At 47.3% G+C, this 24,929-nt stretch overlaps 1 protein-coding gene across 1 annotated transcript in view; it reads right to left on the reverse strand.

Moving 5' to 3' along the window:
• The window catches only part of GLP1R (glucagon like peptide 1 receptor), a 234,669-nt gene that overhangs the window by 54,461 nt on the left and 155,279 nt on the right, over positions 1-24,929 (reverse strand). Inside the window, exon 8 of the mRNA XM_073628986.1 lies at positions 6,780-6,840. Coding sequence (XP_073485087.1) covers positions 6,780-6,840 — 61 coding nt within the window. The remainder of the gene's footprint in view (positions 1-6,779; positions 6,841-24,929) is intronic.

The following is a 24,929-nucleotide window of genomic DNA, read 5'->3' on the forward strand; positions in this document are numbered from 1 at the left end:
AGAGGTCCCCCATCACATCAGAGGTTTTCTCATCACATCAGAGGTCCTCTCATCACATCAGAGGTCCCCCTATCACATCAGAGCCCCCTATTCACATCAGAAGTCCCCCATCATATCAGTAGTTTTCTCTTCACAGCAAAGGTCCCTCAACATATCAGAGGTCCTCCATCATATCAGAGATCCCTATTCACATCAGAGGTCCCCCCTCACATCAGAGCCCCCTATTCACATCAGAGGTCCCCCATCATATCAGAGGTCCTCCCATCACATCAGAGGTCTCTCCATCACATCAGAGGTCCCCCCATCGCATCAGAGGTCCCCCCATCACACCAGAGGTCCCCCCATCACACCAGAGGTCCCCCATCGCATCAGAGGCCCCCCATCACATAAGAGATTCCACATCATATTAGAGGCCCCCCATCATGTCATAGGTCTCCCATTACATAAGAGGTCTCCTATCATATTAGATGTCCTCCTATCACAACAGCACCACCCTTTACAACAGAAATCCCCCTTCACATCACAGCCCCCTCGTATCAGAGGTTCCCCCATCATTTCACAGGTCCATCTTCACTTTAGAGTCCCCCCTTCACATTAGAAGTCCCCCAGACATGAGAGCCGGCATCACATCAGAGTTGTCCTTATACATCAGAGCCGCCCATCACCACAAGGCATCCATGCTGCCTAAGCTGGATCAGAGTCATGCGTTGCCATAGTGCAGGCAGACCGGCAGACTCCCTAGCAACGAATGACGCCATGCATCCTGGTCCTACTGCGTCATTGGTTGTTACATTGCTGGCGACCAGCCCAACCACACCATGGCAACTCATGAAACCGGAACCAGGGCAAACTGAGTCCCTTTGCTCCAGGCACCCTGGTTGAGAAACACTGGCCTATGCCCCATACACACGATTCCACATTCCGACAACAAAATCCATGTTTTTTTTTTACCAAAGGATGTTGGCTCAAACTTGTCTTGCATACACACGGTCACACAAATCTTGGTGGAAATTCCGAACGTCAAAATTTCCGACACGGTCAGAATTTCCGACAAAAGGCTCCCATCGAACATTTGGTGTCGGAAAATCTGATCGTGTGTGTGTGGCATTACAGCAAAGAATCCCTGCTGTAAAAAAAAAAGCTCCAATACTTTCTAGGAATAAACATCTCCAAAGTGAGATGGCCCTCTCGTTCTTTCAGCAGACCTCCCTTGGTGGTTCTCTGGCAAAGCATGCTGGGACATGTAGTTCTGCAGCAGCTGGAAGACATTGTCACCATTATTTAGAGAGTGAAGATGATATAAATGTCTGTACTTGTTGCAGTAAATAGAATACGCTTCTGTCTCCTTTCCTCGTTGACCTCCGGTTAGGATCATGCTGAGACCTGCAGAAAACGGACACAGCCGCACTCACTTATTAACACTTTCCATGGAATGAGCAAACATTCCGCTCCTCGTACTCACTAGATTGTCATCACATTTCGTTCTATTTCCATCGATGTCATGTCACCAGCAGAAAAACGAATGTGACAATGTCTGTAAGGAATGTTATAAATTCTTATAACCGGGGCAGTGGGGTGAACACAGAGCAGCAAAGTTCCTATTTACTAAGAGCAATAGTGTTCCACTAAATGGATCCGGTGAAGTATTGGTGCTTGATATTAAAGCGTCTTCACCCTTCACCATAATTTCACATCAGAGTCGTCAGTTCTTCTCCCCCATCCACTTATTCGCACCAAAGTCCTCACCCCATCCCCACATTCCAATAAGATTCTTCAGTCCTCCCCTCCAAATCAGGGTCCAGTCTCACCGCAGCATGGATGAGGCACTGTGCAGGTGCAGGCAGAAGCAGACTTCCATCCCCTTCTGAATACCTCCCACTGGCAGGACCCGGATCTGAACCTGTAACCTCTGCTGGGTTTGGCAGTATCTCTTTCTTGCTGAGACACCTGAAATGCTGGACAGCTCCCTGTCTCACTCCTTTTGTAGCACCCTGGTTCTAAACAGGGCTGCTCATGAATATAGTTTGCTAGGTGGTAACTAGCCTGGCTAATTGTTAGGGTGATCCACTGACTTTTTGCCCTAAACCTGAATTTGGTGCACTTCTCTCTTCTGTCACTAGGTGGCATTGCCGCCTGTGACATTGGAATGACAAGGGCATAGTGAATTTGGGTTAGGAGTGGAAAGGTTGTCCCAGCCAGTTGGTAAAAGTCACTTTGGCCTCATGGCCTGCTGGGAGAGCCTATTTATTCAGAAGGAGTCAGGTGAACCTGGACCGCTGTCTGGGCGGACGTGTGTTGTATTGCTTCCGGTTGCTAGGCCAGAAGCCTGAGGCCTATCCGGGAGCACCTGGCTCCTAGGCTGCCTAAGGTCTATCCAGGACTGTGAGAAGCAGGTTGGGGCTTCAGGTCAGGAGAACCTTCAATTTGCATAGGTTCAGCTGAACGGGGAACCGAATGTTGCCAGAGGTGAAGGAGAAGCAGTTGCCATAAGGGACAACCACTCCTGCAGGAGTTGCCATAAGGGACAACCATTCCTGCCTCCGCTCCTCCTGCACCCGGCACACAAGCACTGCCCATCATTGCTGCCACGACTTCACTCCCCCTAAGGTTAAAGCCCCATCCCGGCGGCATGACGACACTCGCGGCCGGAGGCGGGGTGGGAACATGGGAGGAGCGTATCATGATGAATTTACTGCCACTGGTCATGATAACTGATGAATGAATTTACTAGTGCCACTGCTGGTCATGGTCACTGATGAATGAATGAATGTACTGCCGCTGCTGGTCATGGTCACTGATGAATGAATGAATGTACTGCCACTGCTGGTCGTGGTCACTGATGATGAATGAATGTATTGCCACTGCTGGTCATGGTCACTGATGATGAATGAATGTACTGCCACTGCTGATCATGGTCACTGATGATGAATTGATATATTGCCACTGCTGCCACTGCTGGTCACTGATGCATACACATTAATGTGGGCCCACCCAAAAGTAAGTGGGCCAGTCTGGATGAAGTCCAGTGCCAAATTTTTGTCCCAGTCCAGCCCTGCCTTGACTTGTATCTTGTTTCTCGTGAACCATGAACCCTTTGTTCTTCCCATGAACTTCCTATCTTAGCCACGCCTTTGCACTTCCTGTTTGCCAGATTATTGCACTCTCTCCAGCCGATATCTTGCTCCTTTTTGTGGTGAATACCAGTTAGTGTGTAGGTCCTGCACCTGGGGTGAACCCGCTTTATCCGCCATGGTGACCTGCTTTTGTACGGTTACTGCTGGTCAGTAGGAGCCTCTCTACTGCTATAGCTACTGGTCACCAAGCCAGAACCCTGACCGTGACACCCACCCCGGATTAATAAAATGCCACAGTGAGTCATTCAGCTGTGTGCAAAATAACGATTAAGCTATTGAGTTCTTTAAACAACAGGTTGTAAAGAGATAAGGGGAAAATGAAAGAGAGCCAAGAGCTCCAACTGGTGGCTAAAAAATACTAAATTATATTATTCAATATCATCAATATCATATTTATATCAATATCAATATCATTACATTCCCACACTATAATCCCCCATCACCAAATGATTTGGACCAGTGCACAAAGCAAGGTCCATAAAGACATGGATGAGCGAGTTTGGGGTGGAGGAACTTGACTGGCCTGCACAGAGTCCTGACCTCAACCCGATAGAACACCTTTGGGATGAATTAGAGCGGAGACTGCGAGCCAGGCCTTCTTATCCAACATCAGTGCCTGACCTCACAAATGCGCTTCTGGAAAACTGGTCAAACATTCCCATAGACACACTCCTAAACCTTGTGGACAGCCTTCCCAGAAGAGCTGAAGCAGTTATAGCTGCAAAGGGTGGGCCAACTCAATATTGAACCCTACGGACTAAGACGGGGGATGCCATTAAAGTTCGTGAGCATGAAGGCAGGCGTCCCAATACTTTTGGCAATATAGTGTAGATGGCCTATTCCAGTGATGGCGAACCTTGGCACTCCAGATGTTTTAGAACTACATTTCCCATGATGCTCAACTACACTTCAGAGTGCAAGAGCATCATGGGAAATATAGTTCCAAAACATCTGGGGTGCTAAGGTTTGCCATCACTGGCCTATTCCATGCCTCTTATGAACCAGTTGTAACTATCAATTATGTGAATAGAACAGGGTGGCCCTACAACATTCACACCTTCCAACCTGTTCTTGGACAATTCCATGGTGATGGGATTAGGGGTCCTAATGTGTGAATATAAATGATGGGGTAACTTTCTGACTCTCATTGAGCTGAGGAAGTGGCCTACATAATCTATGAAACAAAGAACAAGTTTAGTTGAATGTGGCTAACTACAACCAACTATACCATGTCCTGGATCAATGAGAACCATCACAGACATATTAATCTAGGGACAGGTTTGTTGTAATTGGTGTGATATGGGAGTTCACGATCACCGCCAGCCATTTGTAAAAGTGACAGTCTATCAATTCAAAAAAGAAAACAGCTTTCATCAGCAAATGAAAAACACAAAATAGTCCATACCTCTGGTACAATGGAAAACAAAAGTATGGCTCACCGCCACTATACGAGTCCCACACTGGGGTTTGGGGTTTCCCATCTACTGTTGGGTTTTACGGTTCAGCAACCATGGCTCAGTCCCAGCCACCCTGCTCACTTACGTGCATCCTGCTTTCTCCTTCATAGACAGGTGCCGACTGTTTCCTCCTCCTTTTCTGGACTCTGAAGTACTTGGGTTAACCCCCTTCGAGACAAGTATGGGTTTGGAGGTTCTTCCCTCCCAAAACTCCTCGAACCTCCAAAAATCCCTAATGAGGACTTACCGATCCAGAGAGCAATGAAAATCAATCCTCTCCTCTCCAACCCGGACATCCTAAGTACTCAACAATGTCTTCAAACCATCCCCCTTAAAGGGACCACAACCCAAATAATGGGGAAATATATCTAGGACCCATCCACGGTGTCCTATACAGGGGTTCAGGATCCTTCCCCTTTTTCCCTTCAAAGAGACCAAACTATTTCTCAGTAAAAAACATGTTAAAAAATAATTCTGTGTGCCAGAAGGAAAAGCCCCATTATTCGTTCTTTAACCCCAATCAGCGCTCAGTTGGGTTTTCCTGCAGTTCTGTTCGCTGCGCTCATTTGCACCCAACACAAACGGTGATGCTTTGCTGAATAGGAAACGAAGGAGCGATGCGTGAAATGGCAACTATTTTATATGGGTGAAGAGGAGACAGAAATAAAGCAGTCCTACGTGTTCCATCTCCCGCTGTCCTGCCTGGTTATACAGTCCTGTCCATCACCCAACAGGTGGGGAATTCTGCTTGCACACAGGTGAGTGAGATGGCTGAGCTTCAGGCAGGTGAACTCACCTGTGGTCAAGCAGTGATAGCCCCATCAGCTGGCCGGAGTCAGTATTCCATGAGACCTTAAAAAAAGCTTGACTGAATACGATGGTGGTGGTGGTGGTGGGGCGGGGGAGGGTGAGAGAACGGTCAATGGCCTATGAAGAGACACAGACACGGTAGACTAGACATGTGCACTGCCGAAAAATTTGTTTGTTTTCGTTTCATTTGTTTTGGGGTTATTTTTTTTTTTTTTTTTCAGGTCATTCGTTATGATTGCAATTTATAAATTCATAAATTCGAGAATTTGTAAATTCATAAATGTGAAAATTCGTAAATTTGAAGATTAGTAAATTTGTAAATTTGAAGATTAGTACATTTGTAAATTTGAAGATGAGTAAATTTGTAAATTTGAAAATTTGAAAATTCATAAATTTATAAATTTATAAATTTGTAAATTTGAAAATTTGTAAATTTGAAGATTAGTAAATTTGTAAATTTGAAGATTAGTAAATTTGTAAATTTGAAAATTCGTAAATTTGTAAATTTGAAAATTTATAAATTTATAAATTTGTAAATTTGAAAATTTGAAAATTTAAAAATTTGTAAATTCGTAAATTAGTAAATTCTAAAATCCGTAAATTTCTAAATTTTAAAGTCCCAAAATAAGAAAGAAAATCTGAAAATTTGAAAGAATAACTAACTAACTAATAATAACTAACTATTCAATTATAGGTATTGGAATTTCCTTTCAAATTTGGCTGTAAGTGAACGTAACGAATACAAATTTATCCAAAGTTACAAATTATCCGAAATAACAAATGCCGCATCTAAACAAAATTGAACGGAACAAATTAATAATAAATAATAATTAAATGTTTTTATTATTATTATTATTGTTATTTATTATTATTATTAATTTGTTACGTTCCATTTGTTTAGATGCGGCATTCATTCTTTTGGATAATTCGTAACTGCGGATAAATTTGTATTCACTACGTTCACTAACAGCCAAATTTGAAAGGAAATTCCAATGCCTATAATTTAATAGTTAGTAATAGTTAAGTTATTATTAGTTACTTATTATTTCAGATTTTCAAATTTTCAGATTTCAGATTTTCGAATTTTGAATTTCGGATTTTCACATTTCGAATTTCCAAATTTTCTAATTAATGAATTTACAAATTTTCAAATTTTCGGATTTACGAATTTTCAAATATTCTGATAAATTAAAACGGGTTTTCGTTAATTTGAATATTTCCGAATTAACAAATTTGTCGAAATTCCTTAAAAAACTAATTCGGAACGAAACTAATTGCACATGTCTATGGTGGACTAGTAGACCTGCTAAAATGCACAAACACAGCCAATCAGTGACAGCCAGGCACAGACAGCGCAATAAGAGTGTCAGTAACGAACCCATCATCTTCATAGAGGTACTTGACTACACCCCAGGGGAGGACAAACAGCATCGGGACACCTGAGGGGGAGAAGAGAGAGAGAAGAGACAATCACTGGAATACCAGAAAGAGCGGGAGAGACAATGAAAGAGCAAGGCAAAGAGAGAAAGAAAATACAGAGACAGAGAGGTCTGGTGCATCAAGCTGCAAGAGCAATTAAAGGAAAACTCCACTTTTGTATTAAAAAAAAAAAAGTTAAAAATATAGCAACCTGAAGGCGCTCTGTGCACCATTGGTACACAGAATGTAATTTCCTGCTGGTGTGATTGGCTCACAGATTTTCCCAAAAGTCTGCAATAGGATACTTTTAGGCATTCCCGGCAATAGGAATTTCAGGACATGGGTGAAATACTTCTAAAGGGATGCAGACCCTGCAGCTTTTCTCATCAGAACACACACAGAGTGCACCAGGTGGTTATAATGAACCAGACCTTCCCATTCAGAATTACTCTGCACAGAACATGGGGAAAGAAACAGCCATTTCTTCAGGGCAACAAAAGGTAGGAATTTCCTACAAAGTTCCAATCAGCGGCATAACTTGAACCTTCAGGGCCTGGGGCAAGAAACCATGAAGGGCCCCCCCACCCCGGCTTCCGGCCAGTGTCCTTCCCACTGATCCCGGGGCCTTTTCTCCCATCGTAGAACCCTCTTTTAGGGTCCTGCAGTGGGCCCCCCTTCCTTCCGTCCTGGGGTCCCCCCACAGTGGCAGAATAGCAGGGTCCAGTCACAAGTTCAACCTTTGATACCCCGATAGTTCCGCCACTGATGTCAGTAGTTTTTTCTTTTTGTTATTTTATTTATTATTTTTTTACCATTTTATTTTATTTATTTTTTTTACAATTTTATTTTTATTATTAAAGAAAAATCTTTTTAGGACCCCCCTCCCCCCTTGGGGGGCTTTGGTTAAATATCAGGGGTCTAAACAGATCTCTGGTGTTTCACCTTTGAGACAGAGAAAGGAAATTGAGGACACAGCCTTCAATCTCCACCTCTGCAGCCGCACAGAATGAATGAACAGGAAGAGCTCTCTACAGAGCTTCCCGTTCATTCACAAACTGAAGCATAGTAAGCACAGTTTACTATGCCTCAGCTTTAAATAAAAAATAAAAAAAAACAAACAAAAAAACCCAGAGTCAGTGATCGTTACAGATCACTGACTCTATTCATTAAGACAAGGAAGGGGCCGGTAAATTACACATTTACCAGCCCCTTCCCTGCTCTCCATCCTGACAGCATCCCTCGCAGCAGCCGACCCGGAGGAAGAAACCCGGCAGCACTGGGCAGGAGAGCACAAAGAGGTCCGGGTCACCAGGACAGGGATAGGGAGGTGGTGGGGGCGGCATGTAGAATAACTGATGCCCTCCATTTCCTTACTGGATGTCTAAAGGAGGGAGAGAAGGAAAAGCAGGCATGGAGGGATCAGTTCTTCTGCATGCTGCCCCCACCGCCCCTCCCATCCAGGTGTTCAGGGGGTGCCAGGCGGGCCCCATGCGACCCCTGTATGTACGCCACTGATTACAATCTTTACAATGTACATAGATCACCCAGAGGATTTTTTTCAACACTCTAGGCATGCTAAAATGACCTTGCAGTATTATTTTTTTAATCCTGAATAATTTTTGTAATCTAAGAATAATATACATTCTCTTTAATTCTTCTCACGACTTGATGAATTGAGCCTGAAGAGAGAGGTGATATATAGAAAGAGGGAGAGAGAGACAACCAGGGAAAAAAGGGGAATTAAATCAGTCACTAAAATTTTGAGAGAAAAAAAAAAAGAGACAGTTACAGCAGGAGGTCAGAAGAATAGTAGGAAGTACTGACCCACTCCGACCAAAACATCATTTAACCCCCCGAATACCAGCATATTTCTTAATTTCCAAGAAAAAAAAAGCGGTAAAAAATGAGATCACTTTGGGGTGTTTGCTTTCCTAAAAGTGGTCATTTTGGGGGTGTTCGTGATGTTCTGGCATTTTTATTTTAATAGTAAAAAAAAAAAAAAAAAAAAAAATAAGAAAGCAGTGTTTCTTAAATACTACCATAAGAAAGCTCTATCTGTCTACAAAAGATATAAAGATCATTTAAATACTTGCATGTTGAAATAATTGTCGGTCAAAATATCACAGCACTGAAAACTGAAAAATGGCCTGGTAATAAAGGGGTATCACAGGCTGAGGTGCTGGGTGCCCCCTTTCTGTTCATGGTAGAGAGAAGAGACAGTGACCAGAATATAAGAGATGGGGACAGTGAGATGCCAACACTATGAGGTCAAGGAGGGAGGTACAAAGAGCAGACAGTGACTGGAATATTAGAGATAGAGACACTAAAATAACGCCACTGTGAGGCCGAGGAAGGTGGTTCAGAGAGGAGAGAATGACCAGAATATCAGAGATAGGGACAGTGAGGTGCCCCCACTAAGAGCCTCAGGAAGGGGCTACAGGGAGGAGACAGTGGCCAGAATATTACAGATAGGGACACTGAGATGACACCACTAAGAGGTTAAGGAATGAGGTTCAGAGAGGAGACAATTACCAGAATATCAGAGATATTGACAGTGAGACCTTGCCACTAAAAGGTCGAGGAAGGGTTTTACAGAGAGGGGACAATGAACAGAATATTAGAGCTAGGGAGAGTAAGACGTTGCCACTAATGGGTTGAGGAAGGGTTTTACTCAGAGGAGACAGAGGCACCACCACTAAGAGCTTGAGGAAGGCGCTACAGGGAGGAGGCAGTGACTAGAATATCATAGATCTGGACAGTGAGGTGTCACCACCAAGAAGTTGAGGAAGGGGATAAAGAGATGAGACAGTAACCATAATATTGGAGATAGGGACAGTGCGATGCTGCTACTAAGAAGTCAAGGAAGGAGATTCAGAGAGAAAACAGTGACTAGAATATCATAGATAGGGACAGTGAGGTGCCACCACCAAGAATTTGAGGAAGGGAATAAAGAGATGAGACAGTAACCATAATATTGGAGATAGGGACAGTGAGATGCTGCTACTAAGAGGTCAAGGAAGGAGGTTCAGAGAGAAGACAGTGACCAGAATATCAGACCTAGGGACAGTGAGATGCTGCTACCAAGAAGTTGAAAAAGGGGGTTGAGAGAGAAAATGGTGACCAGAATATCAGAGATGGGGACAGTGAGGTGACACCACTAAGAGGTCAAGGAATGAGGTTCAGAGAGGAGACCATGACCAGAATTTCAGAGATAGGGACAATGAGGTGCCACCACTAAGAGCTTGAGGAAGGGGCTACAGGGAGGAGACAGTATCCAGAATATTAGAATCAGATGCCGCCACTAACAGTTTAAGAAGTAGGTACAGAAAGGAGACAATGTCTAAAGAGCCAAAGAGTGAGATAAAGAGACTGTTAATGGGTATTGATGTACATTCACACCAGAATGCATGTGGCAATCATGTCATGTTGATCAGTGGTGGAGAGTGATGGTCAGAAAAGGGGCCCTGTGCAAGAACAATTTTTGCCCTCCCTTTTATAAAGTGGGAAAAGTTGGGTCATCTTAAAGAATGCCTTCCAGTCCACCCTAGAAGTCCACCCTAAAGGCAAAGAGTTTTCACAGCACAGACTTTCTGTGTTTCGAGGAATACATCTGTACGTTATATGTGGGTTTACACGAGTACTGCCAATTATGTCTGTGGGCATCTGTACGCAGCACCTGGGCCTCCCAGTCATGTACCATATTTACTTTGTACATGACCTAATACGCCCATGTGTATGAGACCATATAGTGCAATAGTTCTTATAAGCTGTACTCAGAGAAGAATTCACTGTGTCAATGCTAGTGATAGACTACATGTGGGGAGGTGCACCTCCAGGTCCAGTTGCAGGAACAGAATTTGTATTAAAGTGGTTGTAAACCCCCCTGACCTATTTAAGGTTTACCTATATGTACTGAAAATATCTCTTAAATGTGCGCCGTTTAGGAGGTATTTGCCTTGTAGTGCTCCGTGCCGTTTCTTCCCCAGCATGTGCCGTGACTGGTGGCTCCCGCACGCATGCGCGGGTGTGACATCAGGCGGGTGTGACATCGGGGCCACAGAGTCTGTGGCCCCGAAAGGAAGAGGGGTGAAGAAAGATAGATGCTTCCAGCAGCGGGGACATTGTGGACATCGTGGGCTTCGTCTGCAAGGTAAGTGGCACATAATGGGCTAGTATGCATCGCATACTAGCCCATTATGCTTTTACTTTGCAGGAGAATAAAGGGGAAGTAAAACTCATCAGGGTTTACTTCCTCTTTAAGGTTGGAGTTCAATGATTCACAACAAGCCCGATGGCCAAAAATGTCTGTCCTGAGTGTCAGAATGCAGCCTGGCTGGACCAAAATGGGGAGGTTTACAGGAAGAATGGTGAGTCCCTATCCTTTCCCTACTCATCTGCAACTTCTCCCTGCCGCTGTTCACTGTCCCTGACGGATGGGTGACCTGACTTTACACGCTAAATGCACACCAAACCTAGTTGCCAGGGCTTTAAATAGGCTCTGCCTGATACAAGATGGCCACCAGAGTCACATGGACCGGCAACATCCAACTGGATTGGTTAACTTCCCCAGTGACCCAGGAAACGGTAGAGGAACCACGTTCCTCTTGACTTCCCCTCCAACTGCAATGCCGCTGTGTTCGAGCGCCACCTACAGTGGAGAAAATAGACTGCACCTGCCTACAAACATTATATATGTATTGTTTTTTCACTTGTAGTTTCACTTTAAATAAGAGGAATGAATTGAATGGAGGCTGCAAACTCTTGTTGGTGGTTTAGTTTGAAGCTTCTTTAAATAACAGCTCAACTGCTGTTCTGTGACAGAAGCAAAGTGCCATTTACTAACTTAATCTCTCTCTGCAAAATTTATAATCTCCTAGACAGGCGGTTTAGCGACTCATCCGTCAGTTTTGAAAGGGTTTACTTTAGGAATTAAAGCATTCAATACAAATTAAATTAAAAATGTATGTGGAGCACGATGATAGTATCAATAAATTGCTTTATTCCAAGGATTGTCTTCATCCATAACTTCGTTGATTATAAAAGGTGACAAAAACAGAGACTAATTACATTGGCGTTGAATCATTTTAGTGATTTATGGAGTGTTGGGACGGCCGGATGAATAGTGGTAACAAGTCTAATTGTCAGTTAAAGCACAAAAACAATTATATAAACAAGGAATGAAGAATCAGAGAACATCGAGAGCACGAAAATCGATTGCCCATCGTTAATGGAATGGAGTGTCAGGGTGAGTATGAGAACTACATGAGTTGTAATCATTGGGGATGGGCAATATACCCGACCTTGATTTAGCCACAAAAATGTACCCCAACTTGGTATCTAATATCACCATGCAGGGATAAAGTGACTTAGAAAATAACCCCCTCTTAAAACTAGCTGTGATGCATGAGGTCCCCTTAAAATTCCATACCAGACCCTTAATCCAACCATGCAGCCTGGATGACCTGGAAAAAAAGGGGGGGGGGGTACCAGAGCTGCGCCCTCCTGAACCATACCAGACCACATGCCTTCAACACGGTGAGAAGACCCCCCTGGCAAAGCACCTTGTACCGATGTTGATGAGCACAAGGGCCTCTACCTCACAACCCTGGCCCGATGGTTGCGGGGGTCTGCAGGTAGGGGGCTTATTAGAATCTGGATGCCCCCCTTTAAACAAAGGGGGCCTGCCAGAGATACCGCCTCCCCTTTACGTGAATCACTAAGGCTGCTTTAACACTGAGGCAGTGCCGGCAGTAGCGGTAAAGCGCTGCTCATTTTAGCGGCGCTTTACCGCTGTTATAGCGGCGCTGCTTTTTCGGGCGGTAGCAGGGCGATTTTAACCACCAAGAAGGGATTAAAAGCCCCCGTGAAGCAGCGCTTTTCAGATGCTTTGGAAACGGTGCCCATTCATTCCAATGGGCAGGGGTGGTGGAGGATTGGTGTATACAGCGCTCTCACATCGCCCCAAAGATGCTGCTTGCAGGACTTTTTTTCCCGTCCTGCAAGCTTTCACACTGAGGCGGCTTGAGGGGCACTTTTTAGGCGTATACAGGCGCAATTTTTAGTGCTAAAACGCCTGAAAAGCACCTCAATGTGAAAGTGGTGTGAGGGACACATAGGGGGTTGATTTACTAAAGGCCAATAGACTGTGCACCTTGGAAAGGGCAATTGCACTCTGCAAGTGCAGTTGCTCCAGAGCTTAGTAAATGAGGTAAAGCTTCACTTTGTAAAGAATACCCAATCACATGCAAGGAAAATTTTTAAAAAAACTGCATTTTTGCTTGCATGTGATTGGTTGATGAAAGTCAGCAGAGCTTCTGCTCATTTACTAAACTCTGGAGCAACTGCTCTTGCCGTGTGCAACTGCACTTTCCAAAGTGCACAGTCTTTTTGCCTTTAGTAAATCAACCCCATACTCCCCCCTACTCATTCACAAAAAAAAAAAAAAATGTAACCAAGAAGTAAACACACCCAAAAGTCCTGCATTAAAAGAACTTAACTATTCAAAAAAAGTCCTTCACTATAAATCCATCATCAATCACGATGTTCACCACCGGGAAGTCCCGAAATGGACCCCCTGCACACAACCCATCCTGTGGGTACTGCTTGTTAATTACAGTAAATGGGCTTGTTATAGTGAAATGGCTCTCGATTCGTATGCGGCCAATCAAATATTTCCTCACTGAAGTATATAATAGCATCCTCCAGGCCCAATCAATTCCCTGATTCACTCTATTAAAAATAATTTTTTTCTAATTCAGTCTTTAAATACCCTCCAAAAAAATCAAAGTTCTCTTCCTTGCAACTGCTACAACAGTGGTTGGCCTGGGGACAGAGTCTTCATCCACCTGCTACTAAGAATATCTTACTATATTTCTCTTGAAGATAAATTTTAGTCATCAACCATACTTTTCACCTTTGATTAGATACTGGCAAGGAAATGCTACGGGTATAAAAGATTTCAGGAAGGTGGGCAACATTTATTATTACATTGTCTCAATTTTTTCCTCCAGTTTAGCACTCACCAGTTTCTATGCCTTGCCTCTAGCTTAGCACTCATCTGCTTCCATGTCCGTCTTCCAGTTTAACACACATCTACTACCATGACCACCTCCAGGTCAGCACTTACCTGCTTCTGTGCCCCCACCCCTTCACTCACCTGCTTCCGTATGAACTACCTTCCTGCCCTCCATCCAGCTCAGCACTCTCCTGCATCCATGTTCTCCTTCCAATTTAGCACTCATCTGCTTCCATGACCTCCCAACAGCTTAACACATACCTGTTTATGTGCCCTTTCTCCAGCTGAGCACTTACCTTCTTCCAGTTTAGCTTTTATCTGCTCCCATGTCCTCCCTCCAGCTTAGCACTTACCTGTTTCCATGTCCTCCTTCCAGCTTAATATTTATCTGCTTTCATGCCCTCGCTACATCTCAGCCATTACCTGCCTCTGTGCCCCCACACTTCCAGCTTAGCACTCTCCTGCATCCATGTCCTCATTCCAATTTAGCATTCATCTACTTCCATGACCTCCCTCCTGCTTAACACGCACCTGCCTCTGTGCCCTTTCTCAGTGGCCTCAGTAGGGTTGGTGTCACCTGGTGCGGTAAAACATGGTGTCACCCATCGAGAATGGATGGAGCCGGGGTGGAATCAGGGTAATGAATGGAGCCGGGATGGAATCTGGGGAATGGATGGAGCCAGGATGGAATCTGGGGAATGAATGGAGCCGGGATGGAATCTGGGGAATGGATGGAGCCGGGATGGAATCTGGGGAATGGATGGAGCCGGGATGGAATCTAGAGATTGGATGGAGCCAGGATGGAATCAGGGGAATAGATGGAGCTGGGATGGGGTGGTGGATGGAACCAGAATGTGATGGGGGGGTGGATTGAGCTGGAATAAGATGGGGGGGATGGATGGAGCCAGGATGGGATCACGGTAATGGATAGAGCCAGGATGGGATTGGGTTGTGAATGGAGCTGAGATGGGATGGGGGTGGTGGATGGAGCTGGGATGGGATGGGGGTGGTGGATGGAGCTAGGATGGGATCAGGGGGATGGATGGAGCTAGGATGGGATCAGGGGGATGGATGGAGCCAGGATGAAATCAGGGGAGTGGATGGAGCCAGGATAAAATTAGGGGAATGGATGGACCTGGGATGGAATTAGGGAAGTGGATGGAACCGGGGATTGGATGGAGCTGGGATGGAATCAGGGGAATGGATGGAGCTGGGATGGGGTGGTAGATGGAGCCGGGATGTGATTGGTGGAGGGGGTGGATGGAGCTGGAATAAGATGGGGGTGATGGATGGAGCCAGGATGGGATCAGGAGAATGGATAGAGCCAGGATGGGATCGAGGATGGATGAAGCTGGGATGGGGGTGGTGGATAAAACTGGAATGGGATGGGGGTGGTGGATGGAGCTGGGGTGGGATGGGGGTGGTGGATGGAGCTGGGATGGGATCAGGGGGATGGATGGAGCTGGGATGGGATGGGGGGGTGGATGGAGCAGGGATGGGATCGGGGGATGGGTGGAGCTGGTATGGGATATTTGATTTTTTTTTGGGGGGGGGTTAGAGGATATGTGCTAGGGGGTGCTTTGGAATGGGAGAGGAATTGTGCTGGGGGGGTTAAACTTCAAATCTGCCCCCTTCTTATAGCACAAGTAATTTATAACCCAAAGCAAAGCACCTCCAAGCACATATCCTCAACCCCCCCTAAAATGACTCTCCTGGTAGCATAGATGTCCTCCTCCTCTGCAATACCTTGGCCCAGGGCAGGTACTGTAGTGCGCTGTCCCTCTTCCTCAGCCAAGAAGGAGGCGGCTACAGTCCGGTCTGCAATGAGTGCAGCCAGTGTTCTGTCGAGAAATGCCCCCCATCCAATAGTGCCCGCGCATGCGCAGGACGAAGCCACACTTCAGCTGATTTGCCGATCAGCTGGAGTGACGTGACCAGGGCGCAAGCGCACATCGTAGGAGGCATCTCTCGATGGGAGATACCATTTCACAACCACAATTGAAACCTACTGTATACAAACAACGGAGTAGAGACCGTAGTTCTCCCATTGTGCCTTGCTGTTGCGGGGCGGCTTTACAGTGTGTTGATGGTCCGGTTTTGTCTGTGTTGCAGGGCGGGTTTGCTGTGTTGAACGCCCGGTTTTGCCTGTGTGAAAGGGCGGGTTGCAACACAGACAAAACCAGCCCTTCAACACAACCACTAGCCGCCCTCCAGCAGCAGCGATGCACAATCTGAGAACTAAAGTCTCCCCCGCTGTTTGTATAGGTTTAAATTGTGCCTGTGAATTGGTATCTCCTATCGAGAGATACCTCCTACGATGTGCGCATGCGCCCTGGTTACATCAGCCCAGCTGGCAAATCAGTTGTTGTGCTGTTCCGTACGGCGCATGCACAATACATACCGGGCACTATTCGATGGGGGGCACTTCTCGACAGAACAAAAGCGGGGAGAGAGATGATTGCGGCGTGTGGGTCAGTGCCAGACTCTGGGCACCTCTGTCTCTGCCCCACTGCCTCCCCCCTCCCTGCACATCGCATGCAGCTGAGGAGATCTGGAAAGGAAGGTGGGAGCCATGGCGCCAGTGCCAGACTGCCAGTCTCAGCCTGGTGTGGTGTCACCCTCTGGCGGGCGTCATCCAGGTGCAGATCGCAACCTCGGCCCCCCTAGCGACGCCACTGCCCTTTCTCCAGCCTAGCAGTTACATGTTTCCAGTTTAGCACTTACCTGCTTCCATGCCCTCCCTTCAGCTCAGCATTTACCTGCTTCCATGTCTTCCTTCCAGCTTAACACTTACCTGCTTCTGTGCCCCCACCCCACCAGCTCAGCAATTACCTGCTTCCTGCCCTCCCTCCAGCTGAGCACTCACCTGCTTCAGTGCCCTCCTTCTATCAGTACCTATCAGTGGCGCCTATCATTGCCCATAAGTGCAGTTTATTAGTGCCCATCAGTGCCGCCCATCAGTGCTCATCAGTGCCACATATCAGTGCCACCTATCAGTGCCTATCAGTGTGGTATATTAGTGCCTTCTCATCAGTGCCAATCAGTGTGGCATATTAGTGCCTCCTCATCAGTGCGGCCTGTCAGTGCCCGTCAGCGCATCATATTAGTGCCACCTCATCAGTGCTGCCACATCACTGCCCATCAGTGAAGGAGAAAAATTACTTATTTACTACATTTTCTGACAGAAACTAAGAAAAACTTTTTTTTGTTCAAAATGTTTAGTTTTTTTTAGCAAAAAATAGAAAATCCAGTGGTGATTAAATACCACCAAAATAAAGTTCTATTTGTGGGGAGAAAATGATAAAAACGTCACATGTGTACAGTGTTACATGACCGCGCAATTGTCATTCAAAGTGTAAAGCAGTTAAATAAATGTGTTTCCCTTTAGGATTGATGATTTTCCCTTTTAATCACACAAGGCGGCACCTCTGACATCATATAAATCGTTTCACAGGGCGATCGGCGTATTCATTACTGAAGACGGTCGTGTTAGTTAATGCGATTTCCTAAACAGTAAAACCCATGTAAAGCAAATCCCCGCAGCCTCCTGTGATGTTATTGCTTGCAGCAGGAATGTCTTTTATAATTAACTGTCTATTATCTTCCCCGGCGTCTATTGTTATGATTATAAAATGCGATCCTAGACGCCGCTGCCAGCAACGCTGCTGGTTCCCGCTCTGTAAATGCCCCTCCTCCCCTCATCGCTGGGTTCCCCCTCTTAGATGAATAGTGCTGAGCCGGCGGCTTTGTGTGCTGCAATCAGTCACAGCGAAGGACGGCTCTGTATCTCCTTAATGGAAGTTCCGGGAATACGCACCGCTTTCTGCTTAGTGAAAACATTCACCGTGTGATGAGGAATAATTCAAACCGCTGAGACTGTCCCGGCCGTGCCGCTGTCCTTGCTGGGTCCCCTGAGCTTAGAGGACTCCCCCAACCCCAACCAAGGACACTGAACGCACTCACAGCCAAAACATATTCTAAAAATCTATACACTTTAAAAAAAAAAAAAAAATGTCGAAATCATCCCACTCTTTCCACAGCCACCCAACAACGCAGCCAGCGAGGAGACCACTGCATTGATAGCTGTCTCATTTCTAGCTGCGTTGTTGGGTGGCCGTGGAAAGAGTGATGTGTCCCCTCTGACCTCATAGCTAGCAAGGTGATAGCTACGATGACATCTGCATTAATAGCTGTCTCCTTTCTAACTTTGTTGTTGGGTAGCCGTGGAAAGAGTGGGGTGTCCCATCCGACCTCATAGCTAGCAAGATGACAGCTGCATTAACTGTCTCCTTGCTAGCTGATTTGTTGGGTGGCTGTAGAACAAGTAGGGTGCCCCATCCGACTTCATAGCTACTGTATTTCCCTGAAAATAAGCCCTTCCCCAAAAATAAGACCTAGCCTGATTTTTGGGGAGGGCTGCAATATAAGCCCTACCCCGAAAACAAGCCCTAGTAAAGTCCATGGAAAAATATATCATCCGTTTTGTAAAAATGTTATATAAAGTCCACTTTGTCTCCTTTTGTAACTTTATTGTCGAAAATACCTCATTTACAGTGCTGCTGGGTGCTCACGTGACCTGCCAGAGATCTCCTCCTCTCCTCCCGGCTGACGTCAGCAGCCCCTCCCTCTGCAGTGCTCGGAGCGGGGCTGAAGTCGGCAGGGATCTCGGCCCTTCCCTCTGCAGTGCTCGGAGCGGGGCTGAAGTCAGCGGGGATCTCGGCCTCTCCCTCTGCAGTGCTCGGAGCGGGGCTGAAGTCAGCTGGGATCTCAGCCTCTCCCTCTGCAGTGCTCGGAGCGGGGCTGAAGTCAGTCAGGATCTTGGCCCTTCCCTCTGCAGTGCTCGTAGTGGGGCTGAAGTCAGCGGGGATCTCGGCCCTTCCCTCTGCAGTGCTCAGAGCAGGGTTGAAGTCATCGGGGATCTCGGCCCCTCCCTCTGCAGTGCTTGTGGCGGGGCTGAAGTAAGCGGGGATCTCGGCCCTTTCCTCTGCAGTGCTCGAAGTGGGGCTGAAGTCAGCGGGGATCTCGTCTCTTTCCTCTGCAGTGCTTGGAGCGGGGCTGACATCAGCAGGGATCTCGGCCCCTCCCTCTGCAGTGCTCGGAGCGGAGCTGAAGTCAGTGGGGATCTCGGCCCCTCCCTCTGCAGTGCTCGAAGTGGGGCTGAAGTCAGTGGGGATCCCTCCCTCTGCAGTGCTTGGAGCGGGGCTGAAGTCAGCGGGGATCTCGGCCCCTCCCTCTGCAGTGCTCGAAGTGAGGCTGAAGTCAGTGGGGATCCCTCCCTCTGCAGTGCTTGGAGCGGGGCTGAAGTCAGCGGGGATCTCGGCCCTTCCCTCTGCAGTGCTTGGAGCGGGGCTGAAGTCAGCGGGGATCTCGGCCCCTCCCTCTGCTGTGCTCGGAACGGGGCTGAAGTCAGCGGGGATCTCGGACCCTCCCTCTGCAGTGCTCGGAGCAGGGCTAAAGTCAGCGGGGATCTCGGCCCCTCCCTCTGCAGTGCTTGGAGCGGGGCTGAAGTCAGCGGGGATCTCGGCCCTTTCCTCTGCAGTGCTCGGAGCGGGGCTGAAGTCAGTGGGGATCTCGGCCCTTTCCTCTGCAGTGCTCGAAGTGGGGCTGAAGTCAGTTGGGATCTCGGCCCCTTCCTCTGCAGTGCTCGAAGTGGGGCTGAAGTCAGTGGGGATCACTCCCTCTGCAGTGCTCGGAGCGGGGCTGAAGACAGTGGGGATCTCGGCCCCTCCCTCTGCAGTGCTTGGAGCGGGGCTGAAGTCGGTAGGGATCTTGGCCCTTCCCTCTGCAGTGCTCGGAGCGGGGCTGAAGTCAGCAGGGATTTCAGCCACTCCCTCTGCAGTGCTCGGAGCAGGGCTGAAGTCAGCGGGGATCTCGGTCCCTCCCTCTGCAGTGCCTGGAGCGGGGCTGAAGTCAGTGGGGATCTCGGCCCCTTCCTCTGCAGTGCTTGGAGTGGCGCTGAAGTCTGTGGGGATCTCGGCCCTTCCCTCTGCAGTGCTCGAAGTGGAGCTGAAGTCAGTGAGGATCTCGGTCCCTCCCTCTGCAGTACTCGGAGAGGGGCTGAAGTCAGCAGGGATCTCAGCCCTTCCCTAGTAAAGTCCATGTCCACTGTGTCTCCTTTTGTAACTTTATTGTCGAAAATACCAACTTGGGCGCTCATGTGACCTGCTGGAGATCTTCTCTTCTCCTCCTGGCTGATGTCAGAGGCCCTTCCCTCTGCAGTGCCCGGAGCGGGGCTGAAGTCGGCAGGGATCTCGGCCCCTCCCTCTGCAGTTCTCGGAGCGGGGCTGAAGTCAGCGGGGATCTCAGCCCCTCCCTCTGCAGTGCTCGGAGTGGGGCTGAAGTCAGTGGGGATCTTGGCCCCTTCCTCTGCAGTGCTCGAAGTGGGGTTGAAGTCAGTGGGGATCCCTCCCTCTGCAGTGCTTGGAGCGGGACTGAAGTAAGCGGGGATCTCGGCCCTTTCCTCTGCAGTGCTCGGAGCGGGGCTGAAGTCAGCGGGGATCTTGGCCCTTCCCTCTGCAGTGCTCGTAGCGGGGCTGAATCCAGCGGGGATCTTGGCCCCTTCCCTCTGCAATGCTCGGAGTGGGGCTGAAGTCAGCGGGGATCTCGTCCCTTCCCTCTGCAGTGCTCGGAGCGGAGCTGAAGTCAGTGGGGATCTCGGCCCCTTCCCTCTGCAGTGCTCGGAGTGGGGCTGAAGTCAGCGGGGATCTCGGCCCTTCCCTCTGCAGTGCTCAGAGCAGGGTTTAAGTCCTCGGGGATCTCGGCCCCTCCCTCTGCAGTGCTCGGAGTGGGGCTGAAGTCAGTGGGGATCCCTCCCTCTGCAGTGCTTGGAGCGGGACTGAAGTAAGCGGGGATCTCGGCCCTTTCCTCTGCAGTGCTCAGAGCGGGGCTGAAGTCAGTGGGGTTCTCGGCCCTTTCCTCTGCAGTGCTCGAAGTGGGACTGAAGTCAGCAGGGATCTTGGCCCCTCCCTCTGCAGTGCTCGGAGTGGGGCTGAAGTCAGTGGGGTTCTCGGCCCTTTCCTCTGCAGTGCTCGAAGCGGGACTGAAGTAAGCGGGGATCTCGGCCCCTTCCTCTGCAGTGCTCGAAGTGGGACTGAAGTCAGTGGGGATCCCTCCCTCTGCAGTGCTTGGAGCGGAACTGAAGTAAGCGGGGATCTCGGCCCTTTCCGCTGCAGTGCTCGAAGCGGGGCTGAAGTCAGTGGGGATCTCGGCCCCTCCCTCTGCAGTGCTCGGAGCGGGGCTGAAATCAGCGGGGATCTCGGCCCCTCCCTCTGCAGTGCTCGGAGTGGGGCTGAAGTCAGTGGGGATCTCGGCCCCTCCCTCTGCAGTGCTCGGAGCGGGGCTGAAGTCAGTGGGGATCTCGGCCCCTTCCTCTGCAGTGCTCGGAGTGGGGCTGAAGTCAGTGGGGATCTCGGCCCCTCCCTCTGCAGTGCTCGGAGTGGGGCTGAAGTCAGTGGGGATCTCGGTCCCTCCCTCTGCAGTGCTCGGAGAGGGGCTTAAGTCAGCAGGGATCTCAACCCTTCCGTAGTAAAGTCCATGTCCACTGTGTCTCCTTTTGTAACTTTATTGTCGAAAATACCAACTTGGGCGCTCACGTGACCTGCTGAAGATCTACTCTTCTCTTCCTGGCTGATGTCAGCGGGCCCTCCCTCTGCAGTGCTCGGAGCGGGGCTGAAGTCAGTGGGGATCTCGGCCCCTCCCTCTGCAGTGCTCGGAGTGGGGCTGATAACAAGATAACAGATACCAGCTGCATTTATAGCTGTTTCCTTGCTAGCTGCATTGTTGGGTTGCTGTGAAAAATGTGGGGTGTCCCATCTGACCTTGTAGATAGAAAGATGAACGGTGCATTGACAGCCCTCCCCTTTCTAGCTGTGTTGTTGGGTGGTTGTGGAAACAATGGGGTGTCCCATCTGACCTTGTAGCTAGCAAGACAGCAGCTGCATTGATACCTGTCTCCTTGCTAGCTGCATTGTTGGGTGGCTGTGGAAAGAGTTGGGTGTCCCATCAGACCTTGTAGCTAACAAGATGACAGCTGCATTAATAGCAGTCTCCTTGCTAGCTGCATTGTTGGAAGGCCATGCAAAGGGTGGGGTGTCCCATCCAACATCGTAGCTAGCAAGGAGACAACTGCATTGAAAGCTGGCGCTCATCTTCCAATCCAAGCACTTGCCGTGTCATCCTCACATCCCTCTGCATTTATGTTGCCAGCACTTGTCTTGGGCAAGTGCTGGGAGCTGGTCCATCGATCAATGTAACCATCTCTTTGCTAGCTGTGTTGTCGGATGGCCGTGTGTCGATGGTGGTGGGTTCTCAACACGACCTTCTACTGCACATAGCAAAACAGGACAAATGACTACATGTAGGAAGTATCAGAGGGTGAAATATGAGCCCCACTTGCCACTTTCAAATCTCAGCTTGCAGTTTAGAATTTAATCTGAATTCCAAGCAAACAGCTAAATACATAAATGAAATGCATTTATAAGAAATGTTGTACTTGAGTTTTTTTTTTTTATGTCCATCCGGGTCTGAGATTTACACAGCTCTGCCTGACAACAGAGCCCAGTCTGACAGGGCAGGAGACAAGATTTTCTTTTTCTGCTGCTGTTTAGTGACACTGACAGTTCTGGTCCTTCCCCAAGCATGTGATTGGATGGTGAAACAACAAGAAGGGGGGCTGATGAGCTCATTTCCTTGTCACTCCGCATGTTCCTGTATCAGCACATAAGCAAGCACTGCAGCAGGCCTGGTTGGCTCCTTGTGCTGCTTAGAAGCTGATACCAGGTCACATTCAGGTACTTACAATGTTAGCTTTAAAAAAGTAGATAAAGTAGCACATACTGTATATGTAGCATCCAGGAGGTGGGATTTAACCCTTTTCCACCGCGCTATAGCCGAAAGACGGGCTTACAATGCCAGGAGGACGTCCATTTTTTCCCTCACGCTGATAACATGAGGAGAAAAAAGGAAAGCTGATAACTGGCTTCTGGTAAAGGGATATCAATCCCAACATTGCTGACCAGTGCTGGTAATGAGTGCCCACCAGTGCCACCTATCAGTGCCCATCAGTGCCACCTATCAATGCCCATCAGTGCTGCCAATCAGTGCCTCATCATTAGTGTCACTTATTAGTGCTGCCTATCAGTGCCACCTCACCATTACCCTTCAGTGCCACCTATCAGTGCCACCTCACCAGTGCCCATCAGTGCCACCTATCAGTGCCCATTAGTGCCTCCTGATCAGTGCCAATCAGTGCCACCTATCAGTGCCCATTAGTGCCTCCTGATCAGTGCCAATCAGTGCCACCTCACCAGTGCCCATCAGTGCCACCTATCAGTGCCCATTAGTGCCTCCTGATCAGTGCCAATCAGTGCCACCTATCAGTGCCCATTAGTGCCTCCTGATCAGTGCCAATCAGTGCCACCTCACCAGTGCCCATCAGTGCCACCTATCAGTGCCCATTAGTGCCTCCTGATCAGTGTCCATCAGTGCCACCTCACCAGTGCCCATCAGTGCCACCTATCAGTGCCGCCTCATCAGTGCCCATCAATGCAGCCTATCAGCTCCCATCAGTGCTGCCTCATCAATGCTCATCAGCAAAGGAGAAAAATTCCCTTTTTCCAAATTTTATAACAAACTATGAAAAATTTTTTTTTCAACATTTTCAGTCTTTTTTCATCTGTTTAGCAAAAAAATAAAAATCCCAACAGTGATTAAATACCACCAAAAGAAAGCTCTACTTGTGTGAAAAAAATGTCATTTGGGTAGAGTGTTGCATGATCGCGCAATTGTCATTGCTCCTGATTCCCGGTCACCTGACTGCTGCAACAGCCTCTGATTGGCTATTATAGTGATCAGTCACTGTGCAGGCCACCCCTGGGTTTTCTTTCTCTTCTGAATGGAGAGCAAGATGCATTGTATACATACAGGATATTATACATTGTATACATACAGGATATTATACATTGTATACATACAGGATATTATACATTGTATACATACAGAATATTATACATTGTATACATACAGGATATTATACATTGTATACATACAGGATATTATACATTGTATACATACAGGATATTATACATTGTATACATACAGGATATTATACATTGTATACATACAGAATATTATACATTGTATCTTTCTGTCCTTGCAGGGGAAAAACATGTAAACAAACAAAAGTGTGTAAAAAAAAAAAAAAAAAGAAAAGAAAAAAAAACGTGATCTAGGCCAGTGTCAGGGTTAGTTTTAGGGTCAAAGTAAGGGTCAAAGGTCAAGGCCAGGGTCAGTATTATGTAGGTAGCATTTTTTCAAAAATGCTTTTTTAAATTTGCTTACTTCCTTCGTTCTTTATTTTCTTATTTTAAATAGATTTTCAGTCTCAGTGTCAGTGAGTTTTAGGTAGGAGGAAAAAAAAATAAAATGTGCACTATTGTTTCTGGGCTGTACTACGGGTACAAACATCAACTAACATTCACATATGTGGTGTCACTACAATTGTCGGGAGCAGGAGAATTTATTTTGGGTTGTTCTTTGGTGGTAGGTTATAGTAATAGCAAAAAATATGCAGTTAATTTTAAAAAAAGATTTTTTTTTTACTATTTTAGGCCAATTTTCCTTTGATAATTAAAAAAATCATGAGATATTCGTTACCATTTATCACCAAATGAAAGCCCAATTTGTCCTTAAAAACACAATATAATCCACCTGGATACACAAAGTAGATGTGATTATGTACAGTTTTATTAACACATGTCACAGTTGCAAAATAGGGTCCGGGTGTTAAGGTTTCTCATATCAGTGGGGTCACTAGGGGGTTAAGGGCCAAAATACCCCGTACGCTGCATTGGATTGCACTGGGATGCAACAAAGGATAAAACTGCAACTGTTTATGATACAAAGCACTTTAGCAAACTAAAGTTTTTATTCAGGGCTTAATCACCTTAGATAAGTTTATACATAGAAGGCATGTCTTACTCAATAAAACACTGAAACAAAGATATACAGTACAGAGACTTGTAATGCAAGGCAACATTTAAACATCTCTTTAAGGTAACAAAATAAAATAATAAATAGAAATAAAATAAAATAATA

Source organism: Aquarana catesbeiana, linkage group LG04, assembly GCF_042186555.1.
Source record: "Aquarana catesbeiana isolate 2022-GZ linkage group LG04, ASM4218655v1, whole genome shotgun sequence".
Classification (NCBI taxonomy): Eukaryota; Metazoa; Chordata; class Amphibia; order Anura; family Ranidae; genus Aquarana; species Aquarana catesbeiana.